At 46.4% G+C, this 18,925-nt stretch overlaps 1 protein-coding gene across 1 annotated transcript; it reads right to left on the reverse strand.

The window, feature by feature from the left end:
• Positions 1-620: 620 nt before the first annotated feature.
• On the reverse strand, positions 621-17,889 carry LOC137299253 (C-signal-like). Its single transcript, XM_067967916.1, has 5 exons — positions 17,801-17,889; positions 14,469-14,656; positions 8,345-8,506; positions 4,450-4,560; positions 621-1,014 (listed from the first exon to the last, which is right to left on the reverse strand). The coding sequence occupies exons 2-5, from the start codon at positions 14,631-14,633 to the stop codon at positions 901-903; spliced, it is 552 nt and encodes a 183-aa protein (XP_067824017.1). The 5' UTR covers positions 14,634-14,656; positions 17,801-17,889; the 3' UTR covers positions 621-900.
• Between the last annotated feature and the right edge of the window lie 1,036 nt (positions 17,890-18,925).

Below are 18,925 nucleotides of genomic sequence, written 5' to 3' on the forward strand. Positions count from 1 at the left end.
GGGGGATGAAATTCATCCTTGATGGCAGAATAATACGGGCAACAGTGAATGGAATAGAAAATCGGACCGAGTGTAAATCGGACTGCCAGTTTGCTATTCCTCGTTTGGCACTACTGTCCAAGATAAATTTCAACCCCATTTATAGCACGGTAGCAAAACTCACAGCAGCAGAAGGCGGCTGTTACTGCTCTCTACCAACACGGCCCCCATGTCCATCAAACACTTTCACCCAGAGGGAGCTCTGTCCCAACTGTGTGGCAGTGAGTCACTGAACAGATGCAATGTCCTGTGATAAGAAGATGTCAGGAGATTGAGTGAGAATGTTACAGTAACACAATAGGAGGAATATCCAAGAATGGGAGAATGTAAAGAAAGTACCAGCAAACCCGAAGCAGGAGTGAGGGGTGCTGTGGTTGTCTGCTATGAAATAAATTCATTAACAGATTCAGCACTCAGTTCATGCTCAATAAAGAGAATAGAAAGAATTCCACACAGATACCGGTTTATCACAATTCGTGATAAATTCTTACATAGTTGACAAGTAACAAGAGAATAATTCACACACAAAGGCTCTGATTTTAATCATCATGGTTTATGACTTTTAAAAATAAACTGTCAGATAGGAATCCCGCTGTTATCACATCCCACACACACATCGGCAGTTCTGAGAATTCCGGAGATTACAATTAGATTGAGATAGAGGGAAAACACCTCACATGTAGTGTCAGTCACTTAAAAATCTCTCACATTTACTGGGCTCTTGCTGCAGAAATGAAACCACCTGAGGTGTACTCCAGAATCTGTAACTACAAGTAAAGTGGCATTATCCTTGGATGTGCTGCAGAGCTGTGCGGTGCTCGGGACAGACGGTTAAAGTCCCTCTAACCAGGCTGGGATTCATCACCAGGGAATCGCCTTTCCCTCCCAATCCAGATACTTTCCAGTATCATTCTCAGACAGGCTGGCCAGCACTTTCATCATACTGCTTACACTGTAAGTAACTGTCAAGGGAGCCTGAAAAACAAGTAAATAAATAAAACTGGATTCAAACAGGATTGGGTTAATTCAAATATAATCAGGCGTTCAAACTGCACAGGTATACCTGACCGGTTGGCATGTCTCAAAAGCTGGTGTTACTGCCTGGTGCATGCCAGACTGTTGGGTTCTTTACACCAACCATGTTTTAAAACCAGAGTCAGTACAGCAGCACAAACCACACAAACTAAAAGCAGCAATGTCAGAATAGGCAGACAGATGGATAGACTCGTATATACACAGCACCCTCTCACACCTCTCAGAAATGTTCCAAAGTGCTTCATGTACAAGGCATTACTTTGAAGTGCAGTTATTGCGATTGTGTAGGCAAATGCAGTGGCCATTTTGTGCACAGCAAATTCTCAAGTTTTTTTTTTATTTGTTCATGGGATGTGGGCGTCGCTGGCAAGGCCAGCATTTATTGCCCATCCCTAATTGTCCTTGAGAAGGTGGTGGTGAGCCACCTTTTTGAACCGCTGCAGTCCGTGTGGTGAAGATTCTCCCACAGTGCTGTTAGGAAGGGAGTTCCAGGATTTTGACCCAGTGACGATGAAGGAATGGCAATATATTTCCAAGTATAGCGTTGAGATGAATGACCAGTTAATTTGTTTTTAACGATATTGGTTGAGGGAGGAACACTAGCCAAGACATTAGGAGAATATACAGAGCAGTAATACAGCTCAGGGTTACTCGTGACCCAGCTCCCCGCAAGCCCCCCGCCCCCACACACCCACCTACAGCCCTCGATGGACCTTATGCTTCACGTGTACTGTATGCCTGAAATCAGAGCCCACCGATTTAGGGTGTGTGTGTGCGTATACATGTCTGTCAATGCATGGAATTGTATGTATATATGTATGAATTTGTATACATTGTAACAGAGTGAGAGGGATGATATGTGCAACATAGGCTTTTGAGAGCTCTGTATCCGTTATAGGGGTACAGCTTTGAGAAATTGTATAAAATATCAGAATGACCAAGGCAAGGCAGTATAGTTTTAAGAAATCTTTAAAGGCAATTAAGGTCAATCATAGAATTATATAGAATTACATAGGATGTACAGCACAGAAACAGGCCATTCGGCCCAACAGGTTCTTGACGGTGTTTATACTTCACACGAGCCTCCTTCCACCCTTCTTCATCTAACCCCATCAACATACCCTTCTATTCCTTTCTCCTTCAAGTGTTTATCTAGCTTCCCCTTAAATGCATCTATGCTAGTCGCCTCAACTACTCCTTGTGGTAGAGAGTTCCACATTCTAACCACTCGCTGGGTAAAGACTCCCAGCCTGGAAGGATAAAAAGCAGGGGAGTTGTTCAGTTGGAAGAGGCTGGACAGGAAGGAGGTAAGAATGAGAAGCTGTATGCTGGAAGGGAATCCCAGTTACTGTTTTATTCAACTCTGCACTTAAAGACACAACTGCTGTGGGTGAATAAACCTCCCTTATTTTGAACGTTAAGCTCTGGTCTGCGTGTCTAAATGACCACTGGGTCCTGGGCCTGCTTCAGCTTGTTACAACATGGAACTATATCTACCTATGCATGTGTGCAGATGAATATGTGTATATGTATGGAACCCTACATATGTGTGTGCATGGAACTATATCTATGTGTGTATACATGGAACTGTGAGTGTATATGTGTATGTACAAATGAAACCAAACATCACAGTATCACCGTCAGTGCCTTTAGGATCGAAGAGGACAAAAACTAGCCAAACAAAAAAGTAGACATGACGAATCACAGAAAACTTATTGCTAAGGTGACGGGATATTGTAGTGAAGGTGGTGATCAGATAGATAATAACTAATGGCAGTTTAACGAGTCCAGTGGGCCATTTGGAGACAGTACTGGAACCTGTGCGGTGCAGAGCTCGTGAAGGTGTGGTGCACAGACTGTCTCAGAACACGAATAGCGACAGGTTAAGTGGGAAAGTAGGATGTTCAGAGGGAAGAGGATGAAATTAAAGGAGACCCACAGGGTTCTACCTAAACCTACTAACAAGTAATGGTGAGTTACAAAATGGAATCTTCTACTCAGAGCAGAGGGAGGTGTAGAGACAGAGGGAATTCCAAAGAATGGGGCCTAGGCGACTGAAGGCACAGCCGCCACTAGTGGGGCAAAGAAAGAGGCAGCAACAGAGTTCTGGGGGGGTGGGGAGGGGGCGATGTGGGGCTAGAAGAGGTTACAGAGATAGAGAGGGGCAAGGCCATGGAGGGAATTAAGCATAAGGATGAAAATTTTAAATTGGAGGTGTTGGAGGACTGGGAGCCAATGTAAGTCAGCAAGGACAGTCAATAGCCAAGTCTGGAAGTGACAAAGGTATGGATGGGGGTTTCAGCGGCAGATGGGCTGAGGCAGGGGTGGAGGCGAGTGATGTTATGGAGGTTGAAGTAGGTGGTTTTTCTAATAAGAGGATATGGGGTTGGAAGCTTGGCTTGGGAGTCGAACAAGATGCCGAGGTTGTGAACAGAAATGTGCCCACTCCAACTATTGGCACCAGGCTTTGAGCAGCCTAACCAGCGTCAAAACTCCTCCTGGCACCACAAAAATCTTCTGGCTCTCTGGCGGCACGTCAGCGCCCACCCTCCTCATGATTGTCTCCCTCCCTCGAGGATGAAATTTTAGGCTCAGCGTCGGAGCTGCCAGAATTGCTGCCTCCCTCGATCAGTGAGCTGCCTGTGACGCTGAAGCAGTGATTTTGAAATGAGGCCTGGCCCTTCCACTGTCTGCTCGGATCCACCCAAAATCAGAAAAATATTTATTCAAATATCAAAACAGAGATCGATAAGATTTTTATTAGGCAAGGGTATTAAGGGTTACGGAACCAAGGTGAGTGGATGGAATTAAGATACAGATCAGCCGTGACCTAATTGAATGGAGGAACCTGCTCGAGGGGCTGAATGGTCTACTCCTGTTCCTATGTTCCTACTCCTCTCTGAGCTCCATCACACATGGACCTTCACGGCCATTCCAGATGGGCAGGCTGAATGTGCAGCTAAAACCATCAAAAACAAAGGAAAATTGCGAGCACTCATATTTCCATTAATTAAAGCCTTATAATATTAAAATTCCAACATTACATCAGTGACTACACTTCAAAAGTACTTCATTGGCTGTGAAACGCTTTGGGACGTCCTGAGTTTGTGAAAGGCGTTATATAAATGCAAGTCTATCTTTCTTTTACATTTACAAATATGATATGCTGCTGACATCATCTAGGTTCAGACATGAAATATGGCTGGAGGGCAACCAGCACTTGTACCCATTAATAGCTCGCACCTTCAGGAGGAAGAGGTGGAAGTTCGGTTGGGTGGGGGGGAGCGGGAGGTAGAAACAGCGGCCCTGTGATGGACGTGTCCCCTCCATAGTCGACAGAAGTAAAGACGTGACCTCTAGTTCAGCTCTGCTTACCATTGTGCTTCCCATGTCTGTTTGAACCCAGCCAGGATGGATAGCGGTACAAAGAATCTGATACTGCTTCAGATCCTCTGAAAGACACAGAGTCACCATGTTTAATGCAGCCTAGAAGTGAAACAAAGGAAAATATCAAATATATTCCAGTCCATGTTCCATGATTGATGCAGTCAGCTGAGTAAGCAGTATGAAGAGAGAGTGAGCAGTGAGCACATGGCTGCGGGAGCTGGTATAATGGCCAGCATGCACAACACATCAAAGACATCTTATGTGTCTCTTCTTTACTATAGGAAAGACGAATGGGTCCGATTGGCAGAAGTTCAATGGAGTGGAACTCCTGGTTGTCCAGACATTAAGATTCAGAGCTCATCCTAAATCCCAGGTATGGGGTCATCTGAGTGGTTGGGGCAGGCCACTGGCACCTGCAGGGATGTTTCAGCAAAGCCTGCCTCATTCCGCCCTTCCAGGCTGAAGACAAAAGATCTGTTGAAAGTTTTCAGCTCTGAAAGGAGCCATTCTGCCTCTTCGAAAGGTAATAGATCTCCTCTGGGATCAATTTCCTTTGCCTTCTAAAGATTTGGGGCTTTTGTTGGAGAGTCAGCAGAACCAACACCATCTCTTAGCTGGCGAGGGTTCTGCTGAGACTTACCAAGAATCTAATTGGCCAAATTCCTGGGATAGCTCAGGAATTCCTTGATGGGGGAAAGAGAGCAGTTGAACGATTTAACCCATCCCCCTGCTTTCCCAGAATTTCCCTTAAGGGTGCAAACGGGGTAGAAACAGCACCATGTTCATTCCTATTTTGCAGTTCCCTGACTGGAGGGCTAAAGGGCTGCCCCACTTTACGCTTGGCCAGGACTGGGATTTCAGGCCCAAAGAGATTTAGTTTAATCCACATTTTTCCACACAGGTTCTACCCCTTATCTAGTTACAAGTTAGCAGACTCATCAAGACCATAGGTACCAACCTAGGAGAAGGAACACTCCCACTGTTATTGTAACCCAACTGGAGACAGCAACCCAAAGCCTACAGCAGCCTGCTGGGGTCTCCAGTTCTAGTCTCAGAGGCCTCAGAAGCTCCAGTTTTCCACAGGCCCCTCCACCGAGTGTGCGGCAATCTTTGGAATAGACCGCGTGACAGCTTCATGATGAAGGGTTACTCCTGAGGTATTAATCCAGTTGTTTCTTATTCCAAACGCTGATGGACCTGCATTTTCCGTTTTTGTATTTCTTTAAACATAACAACAACTTGCACTTATATATCTCAGTGGTCGTATTCTCTTGCCCCAGAGTCAGAAGGTTGTGGGTTCAAGTCCCACTCCAGTGACTTGATCACATAATTCAGGCTGACACTTCAGTGCAGTACTGAGTGCTGCACTGTCGGAGGCGCCTTCTTTCGGGTGAGGCATTAAACCAAGGCCCTGTCTGCCCTGTCAGGTGGACCTAAGAGATCCCAAGGCATAAATACGAAGAAGAGCAGGAGGGTTTGTCCTGGTGTCCCGGCCAATATTTTCCCTCAGCCAACATCATTAAAACAGCTTATCTGGACATTATCACATTGCTGTTTGTGGGACCTTGCTGTGTGCAAATTGACTGCTGTGTTACCTACATTACAACAGTGACTACACTTCATTAAGTACATCATTGGCTGTGAAGGGCTTTGCGGCTTCCTGAGGTCGTAAAAGGCACTATATAAATGCAAGTTCTTTGCTCTTTCTTTCCTTCTTTAATGTAGTAAAATGTCCCAAGGAGTTTCACATGAACATAATCAAACAAAATTTGACACCAAGCCACATAATGAGATTAGGTCAGGTGATCAAAAGCTTAGTCAAAAGGTAGGTTTTAAAGAGCCTCTTTAAACACAGGGGATAAACAGCTAGAACATGTGCCAAGGATGGGTGGGAGAGGCCAGGACACTGGGCTCATTTAAGGAACAGCTGATGCTATAATGGGGAGACAATAGGGCTGGTATTCTGAAGGATGAGTTCAAATGGGCTGAAGGGCTTTCTATATCCAAACCCCATCTCATGATCTCTGCCAGAATAATATGGTGAGGAATGTCAGTTTTTCATTTCACACCCAGTGTTGGCATTAAGCACTTTAGGGTCAGTTGCAGCACAGGTTACGCAGAGTAAAGTTCCCGCGACACTTTCTCATCAGGCACTCCGAGGCCAGACACAATAGGGTCAGACACAAAGTTCCCTCTACACTGTCCAGTTTGGGAAACATTACTTTAGGATCAATGTCAAGGGTATGGAGAGGGTGCAGAAGAGATTCACTATGATGATACCGGGGCTGAGAGATTTTAGTTATGAGGAACAACAAGAAAAAGAGGGGCTCTTTTCACAAAAAGATTACAAGGAAAAAGGAGAGAGGTGTTCAAAATTATAAAAGATATTTATGAAGTAAAACTAATGGAGAGGATAGGAAAATTATTTTTTAAGTACAGGATTGTCAGGTCATGAATTCCCTGCCAGAAACTGATGGAAGCAGAATCTGTAATAACTTTTGAAAGGGAAGTGTGTCAGTATTTGAAAAAGAAATATTGACACAGTTATGGGGAAAGGACAGGGCAATGGGACTAAGTGGACAGCTCTTTCAGAGAGTTGGCAGAGGACAATGAGCCACTTCTGAGCTGCAAAATTGTATGATTCCATCAAACACTCCCAGGTCAGGTACAGTATGGGTTAGATGCAGAATAAAGCTCCCTCTGCACTGCCTCAACAATCTTCCTTAACAGCAACTTTAGAAGAGCGTCTTCTGCTGCTGCACCATTTCCCACATCAGCCACCCTGTGGTCTCGCTGAGTGAGATTGCCAATTCATGCTGAATTATGCATACTTTTGCACTCTAGCTCTGGCCTTATGTCCGCGAGGGATGGGTTGAGACCATCCTGAAACCTAAGCCAACACAAGAAAAAAAGTTTCATCCCACCAAAAGGCCCCACACAGTGCTCAGGTCCAATAAATTAATGCACAACATGTAACCCACTTTTGCAGTTGAGATTGGAAACCTCACCACACAGTTTGAGATCATCATGTAAATTCTACAGTTACTGCAGTTAACCTTTTCATATTGCTTTTGAGAAAGCAACTGCAGAAAATGTTCCTTTAATATTTCCATAGGGCAGATTCATGGTGTTCCCCTTTAATATCACTACAGGCTACATTAGGGGAGTGCCCCTTTCATATTCCGACATTAGGGGAGTGCCCCTTTCATATTCCTACATTAGGGGAGTGCCCCTTTCATATTCCTACATTAGGGGAGTGCCCCTTTAATATCCGCAGTGCATGGTTCTCCTGCTATTGATGGAACTCACAACTGTTAATGCTGCAACATCTGGCGCTCTAATGGCATGGGAGGTCCACCTTAGCATGGGTCTCATCAGCTAACTTTGGAGCTGCAGTTCAAGGTACAAAGCCAGTTCCCCGCATCACGTGATGCAAGCAAGCGGTCTCACATAAGTGGTTCCCCAGCAATTGCCAGGCCTGCTCACTCCCAGTCTGAACAGATTTTGGTTTATTTCAACTTGTGGAAGCCAGGGTACGATAACTTCTGGCATGTCACAGTTTTAAGTGGGTAATGCACAGAGCATCAGGGCACTGGTACAGTGCATGTGGAATTAAGCAGTTCGCGCTTGTGTGAAGTCTACAAGTCTCCGGACTACAAACAGGCTTCCAATGGGCTTTACTAAAGAGTGATGGCAGAGCACAACACGGATGGGGGGAGAATAACATATGGAGCTAAGAGATCGCCACTCAAGCACTGTTCTCTGGCCTCTTCCGGTGTGTACCTCATTCTATTCCCACTAAACACAGAGAGATTCCTCGGGGAAATTCAGCTTCACTAGAATGAAGCTTGAGGACAGCTCAGAACATTCCAGCATCACGTACCTTGCTGATGCGGTACGGATACAAATGATAACACCTGAAATTCTCCCGACTCTTTTCAATGGATCCCAGCAGCGAGGTGATGTTGATGATTGCTGCCTTGTTACAGCTCATCCTTTCCAAATCCAAGGCCTGCGCTGCCTTCTTCAGACTGGGTAGAAATGCCTGACAACAAAAAATTAAACAGAATTAACAGCAAGAAAATTCACTTGAACTGAAAATAAAAATGATTAAATTTGAATGAGGTAGTCAGCCCGGGGCCCGAGGGAAACCTTCCCAGCAGCATCCAGTACAGTGATCCCTGTACCGGGAATGGGAACGTCTCCTTTGGTCCAGCTCCTGAAGCAGACACCATCACAGACGCGAATTGAGCCTCAGTGGCTGGAATAACTCCCTCTTAATGGTCAGGAGATGAAGGCACGAAGCCCCAGTCCCAAGCAGCAACCTTTCATTAGGAACGGGTCTGAAACTGGCCTGTAGGCTCCTCAGGGCTAATGTACCAGAAGGTAACAGCAGAGATTGAAGACCCTGGAAAATATCCCCTACAGGGTTATTGATGGAATGGGGACAGCCCCCCCGCACTGAATGCAGAACACAGGCACCACATAGAATTCAGCTGCCATTTCCAGCACAGTGCCACTTGTTTTACTCAACACCTTGGTTTGTTAAGTATTTACCTTGTCCAGAACAACTTTAAATCAGGTTCTAAATTTGAGGTTCTTGACTCCCAGGCATTTGGGAGATCACATTTCTGTATTTGTTGACTTACTCGCACATTATTTCTGTTGCTGTCTCAATATTTGCAGAGGTTCCCCAGGAGTGTCTCAAATTTGCAGGGGTTCGCCAGGAGTATCACAATATTTGTGGAGTTCCCCAGGAGTGTCACAATATTTGCAGGGGGTCCTGAGGAGTGTCTCAAATTTGCAGGGGTTCACCAGGATAGTCTCAATACTTGCAAGTGTTCCCCTGGCATGTCTCAATACTTGTCCCCCATATTGAAAGTAATGGCTTTGAAACTTTTCTATGAACATGCGATGTTATAAAGCAGTGACACACAGTGATACCTAGTGTCAAAGCTCAATATTGCAGAGATGAGAGGGAGGAAAAATCTACATTTTAACCACATTCAAAGCAGCGCTGGTAGGAGGACTCTCTAGGTTCTTCCAATGTATCTCATCCTGATCAAGTTTTTAGGAGTCAGGAACTAATCTCTTTTTCCCTCCCCCTCATATGCTCCAGAATCCGTACAATCCAGATATAGGGTGCCAGCCATCACCTCGCACTGTACAAATAGTGTACCACCACTGCCTTTCGCATGCTGCATGTATAAACACAGTGTACCAACCATACCTTGCCCAGCACTACATGTACAGATATAGAAGCACCAGCAATGTCTAGCAGTGTAGCACAGTACAGTCCACCATTAACTGTTTATTATTCATTCTTGGGATCACTGGCAAGGTTGACATTTATTGGCTATCCTTAGTTGCATGGAGAAGATGGTGGTGGGCCTTCTTCTTGAACCGTTGCTGTCTCTTTGGTGAAGGTCCTCCCACAATGCTGTTGGGTAGAGAATACGAGTTGCAATTAGAGTAACCGGGCGCTAAATTGGGCCGTGTAGCGCCCGTTGTTTCGGCACTACACGGCCTCTCTGACATCCACGATGGTGTCTTGGATGCGCACGCACGTTTCCAGCATGACGTGCACCGGAAGCCATCTTGTTATAGAAGTTAGCGCATGCGCAAATACCGAACACTGGAAGCAGGTAAAGTAGGGAGAAAATGCTTGCAATCAGTGTGCAATGCTGATTTAAAGCGATAGATACCATTTTGAACCTTAACAATCAACTCAACGCAGAGTCTTAACCCCAACCGTCTGAACGTGTCTTACAGTACCTGACGGACCCCCCACCGGCGCTATTTAAAGGGGCCATACAGATGTTGCAGGTTAGTTGCTGGATTATTGCTTCTGACTGCTGGTGGAGTAGGAAGTGTTTTTTGAAGCTCCCTATTCATACTGAGAGTTCCTAGAGTATATTTGAGAGTGGGCGTTGGGCAGGTACTGCCTTACGGTTCGGAAAGTTGCAACCGTAGTTGAACAACATTCCTGGCAACCATGGGCGGTCTGCTAGGGCTCCCGTTGGGCATTGAGCATGACTGGGAGCATGCAGGGAGGTCACGCCCAGCAGGTCAAGCTGCGAGGAGACGGAGGACGAGGAGGCGCAGGGTACTGAGCAGGAGGCCCTACCCAATGAGGGCCTTCCGGGATCAATTCTCTTACCTCAACATGACCAAGGACGATTGCATCTGACCCCTGAGGTTCAACAAGGAAGCCGTGACCGAGATCTGTCAACTGGTGCAGCCACAACTGCAGCCTCAGAGCAGGGCAAGGACAGCATTGCCTGTGGCTGTGAAGGTCACTGTGGCACTGAATTTCTACGGCTCAGGAGCATTTCAGGCCTCTGCTGGTGAAATGTGCAAAGTCTCGCAGTATGCAGTGCACTGCTGCATAAGGGAAGTCACAGATGCACTGTACCAGATGTGGAACAGGTTCATCACCTTCCCTCTCGACAGAGACAATCAGAACGAGCGAGCACGGGGGTTCGCTCGCGTTGCTGGCTTCCCCATGGTGCAGGGTGGCAGCATGTGGCACCTCAATGTGCAGCTGGTGTGTGACCACATGCATCAAATCATGGAGGTCGATGCCCGCTACCTTGGGAGCTGTCACGATGCCTTCGTCATGCGGCAGTCCAATGTACCAGCTATCTTTCACCTGACTTGGAAAGTCAAAGGCTGGCTACTGGCCGACAAGGTCTATCCCCTCATGTCATGGCTCATGACACCGGTCAGGAACCCACACACACGTGCACAGCAGGCCTATAATGAGAGCCATGCTGCCACACGCAATATCGTGAAGCACACCATAGGCCTCCTCAAACAATGCTTCTGCTGCCTGGACCGTTCTTGAGGAGCCCTGCAGTACTCCGCTGAGAGGGTGGGAAAATTCATGGTGGTCTGCTGCATGCTGCACAACCTCGCCATCATGAGGGACCAGCCTTTGCCACCAATGATTGGAGAAGACCCTGAGCCAGAGGTGGAGGAGGAAGAGGATGCTGAGGAGGAAGAGGCTGAGAAGGAGAAGGAGGAAGAGGCTGAGGTGGAGGAGGAAGAGGAAGAGGGGATGGAGCCGGAAGAGGAGGTGGAGGAAGACGCAAGGGTGCAACAGGAACCACACGCCTTGTCTGCAAGGGCTCTGCATGCTCGCCTGATCCGTGTCTGTTTTCAATAATGTGAGCTACATCCCCCAACTCACCAACAGTCCTACACTCCCCACCTTTCCGCTCCCACAAGACAATCAAATTGCCCTCCATCTGAGTACACTTGGTTTCCCCCTCAGCTCATTGCACAAATAAAAACCACCATCAAATGCAAAATCAAAGTCTCATTTATCAATGAATAAATGAAATTATGCAAACATAACAGAACTATTCACCCTTGTGCATTCCCTTGGTGCCTGTTGTTTGTGTGCCGTTACCTATCCTAGTGCTCCTACGAGGTGCTTCCCGAATAGCTGGAACATGGGTGGTGGGAGGCTGCTGGCGTTCAATTGAGGAAGGTGCAGATGGCCTTGGAGGATGACCTCGAGCAGCTCTGGGCTGGGAGAGCCCGGCTTCAGACTGCACCATCTCAGCATGGGCTACAGCAATCTGGCCTGGCTGGCCGATAGGCAACAGCAGGGGCACTGGCAGAGTGGCATGAGTGGGAGCAGGAATGCTGGCATCCTGAGAGAGGTCGGCAGGTCCGACTGCCATGGCACCACTGTCACTCTCCGAGGGCGGTGCCTCAGCAATCCTGGTGATCAGCTGGAGAACGGATTGCTGGATTGGTGTGACACCCTGGAAGCACCGTTCCACAATGGTCCCCAGACCCACGATAGCAGCAGTCTGAGCTTCCAGGGCAGCAGTCTGAGCTCCAAATGCAGCAGTCAGACCTGGGATGGCAGATGTTTGTGCTGCAATGGAAGCTGAGACATCAGTCATCAGGCGCTGCATCATGGCGGGTTCCACAACTTTGCGGATGGAAGTGACCACCCGTTCCATGTTGGAAATGATGGGCTCCAAGCTCTGCGCAAAGCCCTGTGCCAACTTGGAGCTGGACTCCTCCATGCTCCTTCTCATTGTGCACAGGCTTTCTGGCAGGCTTCCCATTGCCCCAAGCATTTGGTGGTGTACGCCCATCAGCCTTCTTCGTAGCCTGGCCCATCAAATTCCTCATCTGACTCCTCTGCAGCAGAACTAGTGAGCGACCTTGCCCTCCAGCGAGCTGGCACCTGTGGTATCCGTTCCCCCCCCACCACCGTCCCGGCTCCTGCACACTTGTGCCCTGTGTCTCACCTCGTGCAGATCCCTCCTCTAACCTAGCCTCTAAAGGACGTGCAGTGTCAGTCTCTGACCTGGTGGAAGCAAGTGTCAGATCGAGTGACGGTGTGGCTTCAGTGTTCCCCTCCTCCTCCTCCTCGGACAGTGCCGCCATGTGTTCTTGGGTATCTGCAATGACAAAGGAAAACAGGTTGAGTTGTGGAGTGGGGAGAGGAGCAAGTAAGAGGTGCGTGCTGACAGAATGTGCAGCACGTGAGTCAGAAAATATTATGGGAGGAGGGAGATGTGGAAAAGGAGAAGGACCATTCGATATGCAGAGACCCCCTTCATCGGGACCTCCAGCGAGGCATGTTGTGACGGCTGCACTGATGGCCCGGCCAATGATCTGAAGCACTGTCTCCTCTAGGGGGGTGAGGACATGTAAACGTGCTCGTCCACCCTCAGGTCTCTCCTGCTGCCGGCTGTTACGCACCACCTTCTCCTGCAAGACAGAGGACAGTGTGTCAGTCAGTATCCTGCAAGATGTGTGGTTGATGTGCCTGTTGTGGTTGAATAGCTGCCAGTTTGTGTGACCTGTGAATGGTGGTTGTTTGTGTGGTACTATGTGTGGGTGAGATGCAGCATGCCGAGTGCAGCATTGCGTATGGATGGGCAGTGTTTGTTGGTGGGTGGGTGGGTGACGGGTGGTGTGATGTGTGGAGCAGTGGTGCAGTTGGTTGGATGTGCTACTTAACACTTGCATTCACTCACCTTGACCACTCGTGTCAAATCACTGAACTTCTTTCGGCACTGCACTCACGTGCGTGGTGCAACGCTCCTGGCATTGACTTCCTGCGCCACAGCCGGCCAATGCCCATGGAGCTGCAGTTTGGAGGGTCTCCTGCCACCCTGAGGGTGCGTGTTGGCCCCCCTTTCGTCCACCCCTTCCACCAGAGCCTCCAGTGCACGATCAAAGAAGCGTGGAACCCTCTCTCACACCAGTCCTGCTATCCTCGTGGCCATTTTTCCCTTCTCCTAGTAAGCTGTTTACCTGCACCTTTAAGAGGTGCAGGCTGCTGATGTGCACGCCCCATTTCCAACTTCCTCATTCTCCGAGCAGCCTCTCAGCAGTGCGGGTAGCGTTGGCTGCATGGAGATATCATGGTAAGTAGTAGGCAGCACGAAGTTCACGTGCTGCCTGTGTAGAGGCCATCGGATGCGGAGTACTGGCGCATCACGCTACCCCCACCCTAAAACGACCCTTATCGAATATTTCCCCCACCGTGTTGCACAGTTGAGAACATTTGTGGTTCACTACTGACAACAGTTTGGCTTTCCCAATTTTCTTTCTAATTCCCAATTTTCCAATTTCCTCATCTCCTGAAAGCACTGACTTGCTCTGGGGTACAATAGCATAGGCACCCTCCAGTAACTCACCCAATCCGCCAGTCTTCATTCTAGCCCAGCTCCCTTTGTTACCATGACAATTTCCATGATCTTAATGGCCCAGGAAACATCATGCTCCATAAAATTCACTGGGCTTGACTGTGATGTTCCCACGGTCAAATATTCTCTTGACACTGGCTGTCTAGATTCAAACATAAAGAACAACCACTTGGCCAAGATACAGAAGGCTCCTGTCAGCCATGGAATGGTATCACAGGAGGACTCACAGCCTTCAGGAATGGAGGGGTAAGTAAAGACGACCAGAGAAAACTAGAGAAGAATAAAAAGGTTGAATCAAGTTCCATATTCATAGCACTCATTTACCTTGCTCACCAACAGGGGACCAACCACGTTTGTTTGGTAAACCGTCATCATTTCCTCAGCAGTGAGTGTTTCCAGAGCTCCAGGAGAGTTTATTGCAGCATTGTTGATCAGTAAGTTGAGTCCAGTTGTGCCGAGGCTTGCTTCCACTGCCTCTGCAGCACTCATGATGCTGACTGAATCTGAAACATCTTAAAAAGGCACAAAGCAAATAAGCAATTACATTAGCAAAGGGGCAGACAACAGATCTAAAGAGGTTGTGTTGTTGCTGTACAGGTTTTGGTCAGACCCCACCTGGAGCCCTGGTGCAGTTTTGGGCACCTAATAATAGGAAGGAAGTTATTGTCCCTGGGAAGGTATGGCGGAGGCAATAGAAGTGATTCTATTCCTTTTTTAAATTGCTTCTCCACATTGTCTGGATATTGAAAATGATGAGCCTAGTGTCACCCCCTGGTCTCCTTCCAAGACTCCCTGTATTATTTCAATCCCATTCATTGTACATTTACCTTCCACATTTTTCTATCTATGTGTGATATTTTACATTTTTCAAAGTTAAATTTCATTTTCCATTTACCTGCCCAATTGTCTGACTAATTTAAACCGTTTGGAAATCTTTTGCTGCATCCTCTGTTCCTACTGTTCCATTTATTTTAGGGTCATTTACAAGTTTGACAGTTTATAATTGATTTCAGTATCCATCACATTAATGTAGATTAAAAAAACAGTGGGCCAAGTACCAACCTCTGCAGGACCTCAATCAGCACGTTGGCCAGTCTAACACTGTTCTCTGTGGAACTCCACTCAACACCTCCCCCCAGTCTGACTCTGGTCCATGCAGGACTCCACTCAGCACCTTCTAGGTCTGATATTATACCTCTCATGAGTACTCTCCATTACCCAATTTTAAAACATTTTAAATGTTAAAAGATGAAATAAACACTATGGTGAGGATTTCCACTATCTATTTTATTCTACAACAGCCCAAACAAACAAAGGGTTCTTCACCGTCTAGCTCCATGTCAGGCAGGATCTTCCTTTCTAGCTGCCTGTTGGGTGGGATCTTCTCTTCTACGTCCATGTTGGGCAAAGGTCCTTTTCCCCAGCTGATTGAAAGACTGTACCTGGGAGCACACACCTATGGTTTCCAGCCACTGTTCACAAGTTGTCCCATCATGCATCATGATTCACCTCTTCTGCACATGTGCTGAAACATTGGGCCGGATTTTGCTGTGAAAATAATGGTGAGGCTAACAGTGCAACAGCGCTCACTGTTACTTCTATGCAAATTGTACAGCAACTTCCTGCTACTGCACACGCACAGCGAAATGCGGAAATCCAGAAGTTGCCGAACGTGATAAACTGCTCTTCCGTAAGCTTTGTGCGAATGTCATCTCGTCAGCTGTCTCCCCATTCAAATGTATTGAACAGCATGAAGTTCCTGCATTGACGCTATACATACAGACTAAACTTGCCAGAAAAAGTTAGGGCTTGTCCATGCTGATGTAAGTAACTTTTAAAGGCCTGGTAAATCTTAATGACTATCAAACAACCTCTTTGGCACTGAAAATTAACTTTAACATGTGTGGAGTTTCATTCCTTCAGATTTTAATTGTTTTTGGACATTTTAAAAAAATTTAAATGTACTTTTATTTTTTGACTTTTTCTTTCTGTCTCTTTTATCTCTGACTCTTAATTCAATCTTTCTTACCCCTTCTTTATTTCGCTTTCTATACCAGATTTGACATTGAATTCATTATTCTATCTTACACTTCCTGGTTCAATCTCTGCATTGCTTATTAACATGCTTCTATCTGATTGGTGAAGGGGATAGACAGTTGCTTGCCCTGTTCACGTCGGTCCCAGATGCCCTGTAGAGGGTGCCGTTCTTTTTGGATCTCTAATTTCCAGGAACTTGCAGAGCAAAAGCTCATAGAAAGTCTATGGGCAGGTGCAAGTCTAAGGAATGACGGGCACCGTTCGTTCGCCGCTCACAGCAGAGTCTGGCCCGTGATGAACATTTGAAAATGACAGAGAGGAACAGATCATCTGGTCCAAAAGCCTGTTCCATACTGTCATGGTGCAACTTAGTACCATGACCGTGCAATCACAACCCACCCAACAGCAGCCATGTAATCGTCAGGACAGGAAAAAAATCCTAGGTCAATTCAAGAAAACAAAATGAGGCAAATTCTTCTCCAACCCCCAAAGGCAATCAAACAAGTTACAGGAGACCACAGTGACTAGGAGACACATTCCCCTATACCTCCCCTACATTCTGTAAGCTGTGATGTTAGTCACAGTTAGGAACTTGTCCAGCTCCCTTTGGAATTCTTGAGTCAGCAACTTCTTTGAAAAATCTGTGAAAAGAAAAACCTCCTGACGTCTATCTATTTCTGTGTTCATGTTACTTATATGCATGTCCCCAATTACTCCATTGTGCATAGAAGAGGTAATTGGTGATGCATGATGGAGCAATTTCAGCCAGTGACCAAATCAGCAGATTTTGTAGCCCCCATGAAAACACCACGAATGGGAGATGGAAAAGCTCACATTCTGCTCTAAATTGGATGGTTGGTAACTATGCAGGAAGATCCCAGATTTGGTTCCCGTTTTGTCTCAAGATGGTGGATAATGAGCTAAAAAGTGATGGTTCTACTGCTTCAGTTGACCTGAGTTTGGCAAGGCAGAGAGAAAAAAAATCTGCCAGGTTAACCACTCCCGCTTGCTAATCAGTGTCTCTTGTTGGGAAATGTAGGTATGGACAGGACCATGCTCACTTGTAGTGCCCACCACATTTGTTGCTGGTGCAGTTCAGACTACCAGATGAAGAATGACCATTTGGGCGAGAGGCTGGAATACTGGCATCCATGGAACAATATCCCAGCAAAACAGAATGGGGAGGGAAGACAACTGGGATAATAGGAAACAGCCCCAGGGCATTACAATGACCCTTCATCACAAATAGAGGCGTTCAAGCTCCTCATCACAAAGTACAGGTGGATGGACCTTTATCACAAAGATCCCTCATCACACAGTATCGGCAGATGATCCCTCATTACGTAGTACAGGCAGACGACTGTTCATCACAAAGTACACTTCTCAATAAGAAACAAGCAGCTTGAAAAATTAATAAGAGCTGAAAAATTCATCCTTTCATGGCAAAATGAGCCAGGATGCAGAGCAGCTCTGAAAGTTCTTGCGTGATGTGCTAATTGTGAACCCAGCATTAGGATACAGGCTGAACCAAGATGACATTACCCAGACAGTTTTGCTTTTTAACTCTGTTATTGAGATTGACTGTTTAATAAACCAATGCACACAGGGATGTCACTTACCCAGCTGTATCACCTGCACAGCAGAATGTTCAGTTGTCAACTCCTGCAGCTTCTAGTGGGAACCAAACAGGAAAGTTTGTTGGATCAGATCAGGGCAACCAACTCCATTTTATACAATATTGACTCACACTTAACCAGAGAGCAGGGAGAAAGGGAAGAGGAAAAGGTACTGAGCATCCACACTGGTACTATGCAGCGGTGGAATTTGACTCATTCCAGGTTACTCCCAGACGCCAACCGACTAGTAAAAGCTGATCCAACCCCCAAAAAGCTAATAACTCAAGATCAGCCCTGGCCTGTGAAAACAAGCAGTTATATGACCTTTGTACCTTGTACACACTACATTCTTTCACATGTATTGGAGGAAACAAAAACATACGTACACAAAAGTCTGAAGGATTTTGGACTTTTCAATATATTCTTTCAATAACTGCTTTAAACAAGACTAAAAGAATGGATTTGAAACCTTCAATTACTTGGTAAAAGAACACAGAACTGTAAACTTGAGCAAAATCAGAATACTAGGAAATTAGGCCATTGACATTGTATGCAAAACCTTTGAGGCCCCACTTTCCCAGTGAGAACTAAAGGGAGTAGAAAAATGAAACAATCTGTGACTGACAGTAAGAAGCACTCTTGCATTAATTTTGCAGGAGAAAAGAAATTTGCTCACCACACGAGAGAACATCAGGCAACAGGAGGAGGATCAGCAGATATCCAGAATGAGAAAGAGGCAATCGAGATCCTAGGCACTCATTCAACTAATGCTGTAGGGATGGAGAATGGGACAGCCTGCACCCAAAGTTGGTTTGTGCAGACCAAGTGCTAAAGTTCGAGTATCAGAAAATTATTTATCTTTTTGTAGAAGTAAATACATGAGCTGAAGTGTAAAGAAAACATAAGCAGTAGAAAACTGATTGTTACTCTGATTCTTTTCATCTCAACAAAAGCCAGATGATGATAAGAGGTTGAGAAGATAAATAAGTGCCAAGATCTCTTACATCTGGAAAAGCCAGCAGAAACTGAACCACTCTGTCAATGTTTGCACTCAGCAGCCCACAGAGAATCATGCAGGTTGATGTACACAGTCTAGATGAGGAATTGATGCTCTGTGATGTACAGCAG

Source organism: Heptranchias perlo, chromosome 28 (genome assembly GCF_035084215.1).
Source record: "Heptranchias perlo isolate sHepPer1 chromosome 28, sHepPer1.hap1, whole genome shotgun sequence".
Classification (NCBI taxonomy): Eukaryota; Metazoa; Chordata; class Chondrichthyes; order Hexanchiformes; family Hexanchidae; genus Heptranchias; species Heptranchias perlo.